Here is a 12,976-nt window from a genome sequence, read left to right as displayed (position 1 = left end):
GCCGTGGCCATGAAGTTTTGGTGTCCTATTATATAGTCAATTTCCTCTAGCACCAGTGATATAAACCAAGACAGCACATTCATAAGAAGTTGGTAGTGTAAATGGACTGTGTGCAGTAAATTATACGAATTGAAAATTACATTATTTTGTGCATCAACTGCTTCCTTGATGATTGTAGGGCGTATTTCTATGACAGTGACATGCTCCTTTTATCCGAATGGAAAATGTGATTCTCATCAGAATTTGGATGTAGGCGCTGTTAAATTACAGAGAATTTAAGTATTATTAATCATTTTCACCTACTGACAAACAAACCATGGCTAATATTAACAGTTATTTTATCTCTACGCACTTCACTTCTACTGGTAATTTTTTTTATATATAATTAATCTATTAAAAATATATATATATTAACCAAAAATATTTCTAAACTGAAATTACACTTCAAACTAAATGAAAATATAATCAAAATAACATACCAAATAATAAAAAAATCATACCAATTCAAAAACATTTTACTCTCCAACTTATTCCACAGGTCCATTTTGCAATGATTAAAATTCACTCTATGACAACAAGTGGAAAAATACAGATACAAATTAGATCATTAATATAATTGTACATTTTAACCTAATAATAATAATCATTGAAAAATAAAGTTTTTAATTTAAAAAATAATAATTTTTGGTTTCATATGAGACGTCAACAACTCTGATATTCAAGGACATTCATGGACCATTTCATGTTCCACTACAGTCTATTTCAGAGTTTGGACATGAACTTTACCTGCTGGTGGAATCTCCAAACTGCAAATGCAGGAACTGAATTTAATCTTTGCACTGATTTAAGACATGGTTTTCAAATGTTTAAGTGCAATGACCTATTTCTCAGGAAAATAGTAAACTGCGCTTTGCGCCACTTAAATTACATACTGTACAATACACCGAGAATTTGCGCGCATACACCTACATTAGCGCAAACACTCCCACCCATGCCCACTTGCACTCTGCACTTGCACGAAAATTGCAATTAGAGTTAGCACTCACAAAAATTGGAGAGGACATTGCGCATAGTCGTTGCGCAAAGCGCAGCGCTTTGCACACTCACAAAAATCATTCCACCTTTAATCCAAAAATTGTATTACCTTTAATAAGTGTTTTTCTAAAACCATAACCCACTTTGCTTCTCATGGAGCCTTCTTGAATCATATTCATTCCGCAAGATAAGTTGTAGGTATCTTTAACATTTTTTTTAGGTTAACGATTAACTGACAAACACAATGCACTGTTAAATGACAGAAAAGAGAATGCATCTCATGCAAACAAAAGCCTTTGCAATAATCAGCTTTCTGTTACAATCTGCCAAAAATACACTCTCCGTTCTCCAGCTCTATCTGTTGCTGCTTAGCATTTTATGAGTCCTAATTGTCTTTCCCAATCCCCATCTCACCAATTGTGATGATCTCTCTGTGGAATCTGTGTCACCTCTACTCACCAGATCCAGCCATCATCTCTCTAAACCAGATGCTCGGCAGAGTTCTGCCAGTCACTCTGGCCATTGGAGTAGCAGGCAAAACGCTAATGCATTGGGTACATAATAAAAGGTTTATGCAAGAGCATTGCTATGATTTATTTGGGTGGCTTTGTCACACCACAGTCATGCAAGTGAATCAAATGAGTTCAGCTACCCTAAAATAACCATTTGAACAAACTCCAAATCATAGAACTCTATTGTAGTAATATAGCCTATTTTGTGAAGTAATAATCCATAATTAAATTGGTAACACTTTGAAATAAGGTTGTATTTATATTAACATTAGTTAACACAATAACTGATGCAATATAATTACACAATCGACATGTTGCTTCCGAATGTTCACGTACCTGTGTCAGAAATGAACTTTTCCATAATATGGAAATGATTGTCTGGGGCATTTTTTTGTCTAAACATAAATATACACTGTAATCATTTTATTAAAAAACTTCAATCAATTCTTTAATCAAATATTCTCAAATATATAGCCTGCTACCTATAAAATTAAAGCCTTAGAATTTTAAGAACTATATCAGATGATATAAATAAAACAACAGAAATTCTTTGCAATGGCATTTTTTGCCACCAATGACCATTGACGTACAGTGAAATGCACCCCGTTCTACCAACTTGCTGTCAAGCCACATAGCCATTCAGATATTTTTGTATCAATTCAGGCATTAACGCATTTCCCTCTATTGGTACTGATAGCACGTTGTGCGAACAACCTGAGACATGGGTTCAATTACCCATGGAAACCAGGAAGTAATTGACCCTTTGCTAAGCTCCACCTGAAAAGCGCTTCTGACCAATCCTGTTTTAGCAACTTTTGCCCTCCCACCAGGGCTGGACAGGTAATCTGGCATACCGGGCATTTTCCCAGTAAACCGACACTCTTTGGGCCGTTCAGGGGTGGACTGGCCATCGGGAGAACCGAGGGGTCCAGTGGGTCGGCCGCGAAACGGGCAGAATGGGCCGCGATAATCTAAAATGAGCCACTGCGTTATGCAGAACGGACCACAAAACGGCGCTGCGATATGCAGAAAGGACAGCTAAGCGAACTCTGCTGATTACTCTTTCCAGTCCAGCCCAGCCTGCCACAATTACTCTGACATGTGTTGGCTATTTTCCAATGACAGCCTATGGGAGTAATTTTAAGGGGATTTTATCAAAATATTCCAAAACATTTAAAACACATTGTAGTAACACGAGCTACTCTGAGAGGAATCAAGCAGTGTTTTTCTTTTTTTTTAATCTTTAAATATGTAATTGCTATTAAATTAAGTTTTTCTCTTTTCAAGTGACTGTAATAATCGTTTGCCTTGATTCTGATTCACAGCCTCCACCTATTTTAACTAAATTACTGTGTAATTTAACCATTTCTTTTACAAAAAACTTCAGATAAATATGCATTAAAATGTCACTCTTCATACCGGCCCACGTAAAAATATTATCCATTCTGTTTATGAGAATATTTAGCCAAAAACCACGTTGTTCACGGCGATCTTCCATTCATTCTTATGGGGAGTTCTGCAGAGCTTGTCAGAGCAAGCAACTGTAACCGAGGGGGGCGGAGCTTAGCGAAAGGTCAATTGCGTTCACATAAACAATGGTGAGCATGATTCAGAGGTTGCATTTTCAGTCTAAAATTGTATTTTTACTCCAGTGATGATTAGGTTTAGAGTTGGGGTTTGGGTTAGGAGGTAAAGTTAAAATATGTATTTCTGTCTACTGTATTACATTATTTACATCTGAAAATAAAATTTGCTTTTGGTGCCACTCTGTGGACATTTCAGCTGATAACTGATGCCCACACATGCTCATATATTCAACAGCACTTCTAGCTTCAGCCACTGGGGGCAGTGGTTCAAATTTCAGTAAGCACCAATTTCAGAAGCAGAACATTCGACCTACTGTCACTGAATTAACAGTGCAATCTGTCTAGAACAATTTTTTTAACAGCATTTATTAAACTGTTCAATGCTAATTCTTAAATGTATTCATATATTTTTTCAAATAAAAAGTATACTTTAACATTAGTTGGTGCATCTTGAATTAACATGAGCTAACAATGAACAAATGTATATTTATAAGTTATCTTTACTTATATTTATCTTTATTGTTATTTAATGATACCTAATGAATTAACGAATGTTAACATATAGAACCTTACTGAAAAATGTTACCAATGAATTAAAAAGTCTCAAATGTGAGTGTACACATGTCCGTTGGTCTGAGTGACGGAGATAACTTTTAGCTCTGTGTGAGAGAGCGATCAGTGCTTTCATTCACTGCTGAATCTAATGTAGAAATAATGTGATGTACCATATTGTTTAGCAGACCATTATATTTCCTCCGCTTCCAAATGCACTGCAAAACGGAGCTGCTCTGTGATACATTTAAAGGCATGTCTCTTAGCCCCCTTATTTCAGAACCCCTTGAACACTGTTCCTAACCTTCCATCTCCCTCTCAACGGCCTCTATCTACATTCTGACACTCTTCTCATTTTTCTGTGTCAAACAGGTGATGCAATCAGCAAATGGAGCTCCCATGCATTGCCCACCCCCTTCCCTGACAGTGATTAGGGGAGGAAGGTTAGAGAGCATGGGGGAGAGAGAAGGATGTAGCAAGTGCAAGAGGAAGGAGACAAGGGCAAATGTGAAAATGACACCTGAAAATTCCAGGCGACCGAGCATACACTTAAAGGAGAAGGACGCTGCCTCTTGTGACAGGTGACTCATTACAAACCTGCTTTATGCATGCACACATCTCCTGCTGTTGTAGTCATTTGATACTCAACAGGTCTAGATGTTCCCTCTTGAAATCAAATTAATTATCTCGTAGAGGCACAACTGTAGGGTAAGATGCATGACTGATGCATTTTGGATAGTTTTTCAGGTCACTATGCTATTGAATTTAGATAAAATAGATAAAGTGTGATATTTTTTAGATCTTGAAATACTTTCTTCTATGTCAGATTAATATGCAGAGGCCCGATATGACAAAGTAATTCATTTATAATGTAAAAAGCATGCAATTGTTAACTTAAAGAGCCATTTCTACCTTATCGAACCGTTACATTTTGTTTAGATTTGTGTTGGTGTAACTTAATTTATTCAGGTTGATTCAGAGATGTTAAAAATATTTTTGACTTTTGAAATCAAATTTTTAGGTGAACCTTTGTTTGTTTGTTCACCCAAACATTTAAATTCTGTCATTATTTACTCACTCTCATGTCATTTCAAACATGCATGACTTTCTGTCTTTTGAGATTTTTAGCCGAATGTTAGTCTCAGTCACATTTCACTTTCATGGTAAGAAATAAAGATGCAATAAAATGACTGGGACTTTAATTCTGACTGAGTTTTTATGAAGGGTGAGTAAATAATGAAAACAATAAAATTTCCAGCTAAACTATCAATTTAAAGGAATATTCTGGGTTCAACACAAGTTAAGCTCAACCAACAGCATTTGTGTCATAATGTTGAATACCACAAATACTTGTTTTACTTGTGAAATTTCTGGAGGGTTAATGGCAGAAATGTGAAGTTTATAATTTTATAAAAGCACTTACATTCATTTTTCTGTTAAAACGTGTGTATTATTTGAGCTCTAAATTTGTTTAAATCAACTTTTTCATGGTTGTTTTAGGGTTTACACCGTTAAATGGAACTGGATATTACTTCACACAGAAATGGTTAGTAAGCGATTTTATATAGTAAAATCTAACATTTAAATAGTCTATGTCTTGTGTCTATTTACATATGAAACACTGAGTATTTGAACATTAATGGATTTTCCCCCATTCACTTCCCTTGTAAGTGCCTCTCTGTAATCCAGGTTTTTGCTTTTTTTTTTTAAAGAAAACAAGGGACGATTCGAAATTCATTTTTGTGGCAATCAACATTATGCCACAAATGCTGTCGATTGAGCTTAACTTATATTGAACCCGAAATATTCTTTAAGCTAAAGTTGACCAGCCTGACCTCAAGAAATTAATGTGACCATGACAACATTTTTGCAATTAAAAATGTACTAGCTGTACATGTTTGATTGCAGTTTCCCAGTGAAATGTCCAGCTGGGGCTACCAAAAGCAATTGAAATTATGATGTAATCAAGACAAGGTTTTAAGGTAAATCTTAGATGGATTTTTTTATGATAAAAATGTACCTCTTAACTGAAACCTTTTGCCTAAACCTAACCAGTAATGTTTTAAAATATAAAAAAGACGTGAAAAAAAATCATCCTTTCCCAACGAACGGCTAAAATTAACCAAAAGTTTTTTAAAATGCAGAAACGAAATTAAAAGCACACTTTCTGAAGCAACCTTGTCATTTCATGTCGCTTCTATGAAACTTTTGTCTCATGTGTCAGCTTGCGTTCTTGACTGGTCTTGGACCAACTGTAGTCTTCTGATTTCTAAATCCAACACTCTATCAGGTGAGCTACCACGTGAGAACATTGGAAAAAGTGTATATATGTAGGTGGGGCTGTAATACAAGCGTTAAATTGTATAGTTTTTCAAATTATGCATTAGAGTAAATGTGTGTTGATTTCATAACATGAAAAATAAATATTTAAAAAGTCATAATCAGCCATTGAGTGAAAGTGAATAATATACACAGTTGTTGTAGCTCCTCTTGTGTTCATTTCTCTTGGAAACTGCAGGGAATTATACCCGAAGACACCTATAACATGTTTTACAAAAATCTATATTGATTCACGTTTTCACTATGAGGCCAGGTTGCATTGACTCTGATCCAATGCTGCCACCACTGGCATGGCACTGATCTCACACTATTTATTTAAACTAATATCCAAAACAAGGAGGAAATCGCTCATTAAGAGTGCATAACTGCACAGCTTAGATATCGCCTGCCATCATAACTGTATGAATGTGGCTCATTTCAGCTACCTGACTGTCAGCACTACCCCCTCCAACTCTCTCTGTTCATCCACACCAACCAGAGTTCCATTAAATAAATTGTGTTGTTATAATCCTCTCTGATGTTTGCTCCCAATAATGCCCGACGTCATGTTAACCCATTTTGATCACACTGTTTCTCGGCCTATGCAAAAAGACAAGCGATCTAGAGTGTGTTTAGAGTGGGTTTGGTATTATAAAGTACAACAACAGCAAAACACAGCAGTGTTGCTTGAGAATGATGCAAATATATCCCCTAAATATGATGTGATTTATTTAAATGCTGTAAAGTTCACTAGTTTATTCTAAATTCTGATATATGGAACAGTTGACTTTTCACACAATCGGTAACTCTTAAAGGAATATTACGGGTTCAATACAAGTAAAGCTTAATGGACAGCATTTGTTGCATAATGTTGATTACCACAAAAATTCATTTTGACTCGTCCCTCATTTTATTTCAAATGTCAAAATGAATTTTTGTGGTAATCAACATTATGCAACAAATGCTGCCCATTAAGCTTTACTTGTATTGAACCCGTAATATTCCTTTAAGAAGACAAGTAAGGATGACCAATGACTTATTAGTGCAGATAAAGCACAGCATCACAAAAACTCCTAGTCACGTGCTGTAAGTCCTAGACAGGTGGCGTTGGTGGTACTGCCCTTGTATTACTTATCTTCCAGAAGAGGATGCAATCAATGTCATTCAAATAGGAAAGGGGTAAATATTAACACATTTGGCTGAGCCCCACAGGCCTATTTTGATATATATATATATATATATATATATATATATATATATATATATATATATATATATATATATATATATATATCATTTTTCATCAGAAATGTTAAAGCTAATTGGAACCAAATACCAACCAATTGTAAGACACATAGGCTATATGCCATATGATATTTAGTGATAGCTGAACTGTGCAAAGTACAAAATAAATTAACTTTCATTTTGGAGAGCTCCTTGCTGGAGGCCTGATGGCAGGCCAAAGTCGATCTTAAATCAACAGTGATTGGAAACCTGTGAACATACACAGAGCCAATAATTAGCGGCAACTGACAGGAGATTACCTGAAGTCACTGTATGGGTGAATGATCCAAAAGCCTGCGGATTTGACCCGTTCTTGTTCGCGCTCCACAGCCTTTTCGCTCCCGAACATTCGGAGCGAGAACTTGTTGACCCCTGGCTGAAGCATCGCGCCAAATTGCCTGTGCATGAACCCCGCCTGATACAACCTCTCATCGTCCGGCATGATCTGATCGATTCCCTCCAACTTTATGAAACTCGACTGTTCTTCAGAGGACGCCTGTTGTCCCTCTTCGCTACGACCACCCTGCGCGCCCTGGCTCTCTCCGGATCCAGGTTGCTCCAACGGACCGTCGTCCTCGGGGCTCGCGTCCTCTTTGGTGATGAGGCGCCTCTGCTCCGCCGGATCCGCGTCTGGGGCATGCCGACTGGTGATGGAAGACAGACTGCCCCGAAACCTCCGGCAGTCGCCGTTCACGTTGGTTCTGAAGGGTATCCCCACATTGGTCTCCGCGTCTCCGCTCTTGGCCTGGCTGACACCTTTAGTGCTCCCCATGGAAGATGGTGATGGAAGATGCTTCATCTTGACACTCTTCCTCCTAGTGTCCTTGTCTTTGCCGTCTCGAGTCTGAGCACCCTTGTGTCCAAACTGATGTGGCAAGCTGTACAGCCGTTCGCGCACGGAAGAATGCACCCTATCCATTGTGATTCACAAACGAGTACCTCAACAGAACAAATGACAGTCCTTATCATTTGAGAGGAGACGGAAAACACACATCACTTAGTTTTGGACGCAGGATCTCTCCAGACTTGTCAAAAATGTGAATGCACAGATATGATTACACACCGCTGCATCTGTACGCTCCTGCAATACACCGATTCCGAGCGCGCAGAATCAAAGGACACGCACACACATACACACGCACACACGGTGGATGCGGGAAGACGATCGAACGTGTCTGAATGAAAAACAATTTGACGAGCGCCTCAATGACAAATGATTGAATCCCGCTTTTAAAGTACTCTTGAAACGGCAGTTACGAAGCACAAAAAACGCGCGTCACGCGATCGGTCCCGGTCATTGACACATCAGTAATCCAGTGTGCGATAGATGTCCAGTTGTGGTAAGTAACATGCACGAGGATGGATAATCTATTACGTTGCCATAGAAGCGCAGACAGCAAATAAGCGCGCACCACCTAAACACTGTTAGGGATGCTGGAAATAACATGACATTGGTTAGCTTGATACAAATCTAACATAACCTTTTTTGAATGGCGAAAGTAACATTTTTACGTCATCCATTCTTTTACGTCATTACGCCTTTAGGAAAATGATTTGTATTGTTCCACATTAACAGCTGGGCATTATAAACTAGCATGACATGATCAGGCACACACTTCTAATTAACAGGAACAATTGATTATAAATATTCACGTGGCTAGTTTGGAGGAGTTTATGTTAATTTGGTATCACTTTAAGGCAAATATGGATGATTTAGCCTGGTTCTTGTTCATGTTTGTGACGTATCAGCATTAAGAATAAACCGAAAAAGGAGCATCATAAACAATATTGCATCACTGTATTATGATTTGTATTACACGTCTACAACTAAATGTAACAGCACTTTACACTATGAAAAGTGGTAACCCCAATTGTTACATTAAGAAGATATTTCTACCAGATTTAATCCTTAAATCTGTTTTGTTGGTGTAACCTATGTAGGCTAATTCAGTGATTACTTAGTTTCATTGTGTAATAGTATTTTTATTTGAATTATTTGAATAAAACCAGTTCATTTAGATGCTACCACATTTTTTTTTAGGCAAATGTTTTGAGTGTACTGTATACATAGACTGGTGGCCAAAAGTTTGGAATAATGTACAAATTTTGCTCTTGAGTGGCATTCAACTGATCACAAAGCAAACACAGGACATTAATAACGTGTAAAATTACTATTACAATTAGATTCTTAAACTACTTCAGAGAGTTTTCATCAGAAAATCCTCCATGTGCAGCAATGACAGCTTTACAGATCCTTGACATTCTAGCGGTCAGTTTGTCCAGATAATCAGGTGACATTTCACCCCACACTTCCTGTAGCACTTGCCATAGATGTGGCTGTCTTGTCGGGCACTTCTCACACACCTTACAGTCTGATCCCATAAAAGCTCAATGGGGTTAACATCCATAACACTCTTTTCCAATTATCTGTTGTCCAATGTCTGTGTTTCTTTGCCCACTCTAACCTTTCCTTTTTGTTTTTCAAAAGTGGCTTTTTCTTTGCAATTCTTCCCATAAGGCCTGTACCCCTGAGTATTCTCTTTACTGTTGTACATGAAACTGGTGTTGAGCGGGTAGAATTCAATGAAGCTGTCAGCTGAGGACATGTGAGGCATCTATTTCTCAAACTAGAGACTCTGATGTACTTATACTCTTGTTTAGTTGTACATCTGGCCTTCCACATCTCTTTCTGTCCTTGTTAGAGCCAGTTGTCTTTTGTATTTGAAGACTGTACTGTAGTGTACACCTTTGTATGAAATCAATTTTAAGCATTGGCTTCATTCCTCAAAAGAATTGACTGATTAGTTTCTAGAGAAAGCTGTTTAATTTTGGCTATTTTCGACCTAATAATTACCTGAAGATATGCCAGTCTATTGCATACTGCGGCAACTCAAAAACAAACACAAAGTTGAGCTTAATTTAACAAACCAAATTGTTTTCAACTGTGCTTGATATAATGGCAAGTGATTTTCTAGGACCAAATAAGCAATTTAGCATGATAATTCAAGGATAATGTTTTGGAGTGATGGCTGCTGGAAATGGGGCCTGTCCATATTTGATAAAAAAGAAAGAAAAAAAAAAAAATCAAATAGTGATGGTGCTGTTTTTACATCAGTAATGTACTGACAATACATTGTGATCAGTTGAATGCCACTTTGGTGAATTATAGTACCAATCAAAACAGCAAAATCTTTACAGTATTCCAAACGTTTGGCTGCCAGTGTAAGTATTCTTTTGAGTATATTATCACAATCATATTGTCACGATTCCCCGTTGTCTGCTGTGTTTCTCCCGTCACCTGTCCCGAACTACACTTCCCATAATCCCCTGCCCTCATCACTGCCAGTGTCATTGTGTCACGATTCCCCGTTGTCTGCTCTGTGTTTCTCCCCTGTCAACTGTCCCAAACTACACTTCCCATAATCCCCTGCCCTCATCATTGTTCTCATCTGTATGTAATTTAAATCATTATCCTTCTGTATTTAAGCCCTGTTGTTTGTTCATTCGTTGTCGGTCGTCATATGTATGTTATGGTTGTCTTTGACTGTGTTCCTGCCATGCCCTCCGTGGATGTTTTGTTTGTTCCCTGTGTTTTGATTTATTCTGTGTTTTCTTGTTTATTTAATAAAGAGCTGCATTTAGATCCTCACTCCCCGTCTGCCCTCGTCTGAATCCTAACACATATCATATATAACTCATGTCATGAATATTATATATAGCCTAATGATACAATGTATAACTAAAATTATATACTTAAACACACACACACACACACACACATAGCCAATTGATACAATAACTAAAATTATATATATATATATATATACATACACACACACAAACAATTGTATTCGTTTATATTTTTTGTATTTATGTTTATTTTATTAATTGCTGTATATAACATTTTTATAAATATAGTGAGCACCCATGTTATAGCAGTGCACTTTTAGACGTTTCTTTTTTCTTTTCTTTTTTTAAATAACTTTCTGAAAAGTCCATTAAAAGATTAACTAGTTTTAAACAAGTCAAAAATATTTAACCTGAATTTTATAATTGAAACAAACTGAATATATTAGATTACACCAACACAACTAATTTTAAGGTTTCAACTAATTTGAAATAGCTCCTTAAAGGGTTAGTTCACCCTAAAATGAAATTAGTTCACCCTCTTAATGTTTCAGCTCTGTAGATCCACACAATGCAAAATTGTGATGTTCCAAAATCCACATACATCAGCATACAAGTAATCCATAAGATTCCAGTGGTTAAATCCATGTCTTCTGAAGTGATATGATAGGTGTGGGTGAGAAACAGATCAATATTTATTTATTTTTTGCTTGAAATTAGTCTCCCTGCCCAGATGCATGAAGAATGTGAATCACCAAAAAGAAGAAGAATGTGAAAGTGATCTGTTTATCACCCACACCTATCATATCATTTCTGAAGACACTGATTTGACCACTGGGGTCTTCTGGATTACTTTTATGCTGATTTATGTGGATTTTGGAACATCAACATTTTGGCACCCATTCGCTTGCATTGTATGGACCAACAAATCTGAAATATTCTTCTAAAAATCTTATTTTGAGTTCAGCAGATGAAAGAAAGTCACACCCATCTGGGATGGGATAAGGGTGTGTAAATTATGAGAGAATTAAAATTTCTGGGTGAACTATTCCTTTGTCACAATTGCAGGTTACCATATTTTAATGTGACAATAGCCTATAAATGTCTGTGGGGGAACTCATAATGCAGTGTTTAACTTGAGTCACTTTGTAGTAAAAAGTGTATGCGAAATGCTTAAATGTAAATGTATATGCAATAAAAAGCAGAACACATACGGATGAAAACCCCCATTTTAAAATACTATCGGGTCTAATATCATGGTTTTACAGTGCTGTTCGGAAACAATTTAGCATGTCAGAAGATAAAGTAAGGGTACCGAGTGATCTGATGAGATGAGATATTGAGAGAATAATGGCACGATAAACTGTAAGCTCTAGGCCAAAGACAGCTCTGCCTTTTGAGCAGAAAATACATCGTGACAAACACTGCCTTTCCAGGAATCCTCCATCCTGATGGCTATAGTGGAGAAATAACCATGAGATTATTCTGAATGGATGTGATGTTTTGTGTTCATATGAGTGTGTCCATATGCATATCACCTTTCATTCTATCATATGGTAGCCTGCAGCCTTTGAATACCTTTGTAACTCTGTAAGCTATATTTCACCTTGTCAAATTAGTGTGGATTTATAGTGAAATGGCTATTTATTTGATATTTTCCACATTAGGGAAAAACATTCTAATTAAATCAGATTTATAAACTTGGACAAATTGGAGTCTGTATTGTCTCAAAATTAAATCTTCAAAATGATTCTCATGTCTTTATGGCAGAACATTAATGTCCTATTTTTATAGGATTGTCCTCTATAAAATACATACATATATTTAATGCAAATACACTAACTGAGAAGCCACTGACATATAGTTTAAATGGAATAATAATTAAAAAGTGTAATCATAATACTTTTATAAATGCCACAAACAAACTATTACAGGGCTCGTTTGCTGGTGCATTGAAACAGAGATGGTGGGGATAGAAACAACCATTTGACAGTAGGACGTTTGGAGTTAGAGTTTCAGACTTGGTCAGCATTGCCCCCCCTCTTGTTCACAGAAATATTT

At 36.8% G+C, this 12,976-nt stretch overlaps 1 protein-coding gene across 1 annotated transcript in view; it reads right to left on the bottom strand.

Moving 5' to 3' along the window:
• Positions 1-8,207, bottom strand: part of LOC127640538 (potassium/sodium hyperpolarization-activated cyclic nucleotide-gated channel 3-like) — a 50,860-nt gene extending 42,653 nt beyond the window's left edge. Inside the window, exon 1 of the mRNA XM_052123157.1 lies at positions 7,549-8,207. Within this exon, the coding sequence (XP_051979117.1) occupies positions 7,549-8,207 (659 nt within the window). The remainder of the gene's footprint in view (positions 1-7,548) is intronic.
• Between the last annotated feature and the right edge of the window lie 4,769 nt (positions 8,208-12,976).

This window comes from Xyrauchen texanus, chromosome 49 (assembly GCF_025860055.1).
Source record: "Xyrauchen texanus isolate HMW12.3.18 chromosome 49, RBS_HiC_50CHRs, whole genome shotgun sequence".
Lineage (NCBI taxonomy): Eukaryota > Metazoa > Chordata > Actinopteri > Cypriniformes > Catostomidae > Xyrauchen > Xyrauchen texanus.
The sequence above is the reverse complement of the archived record's forward strand: the minus strand, read 5'-3'. Positions and strand labels throughout refer to the sequence as shown.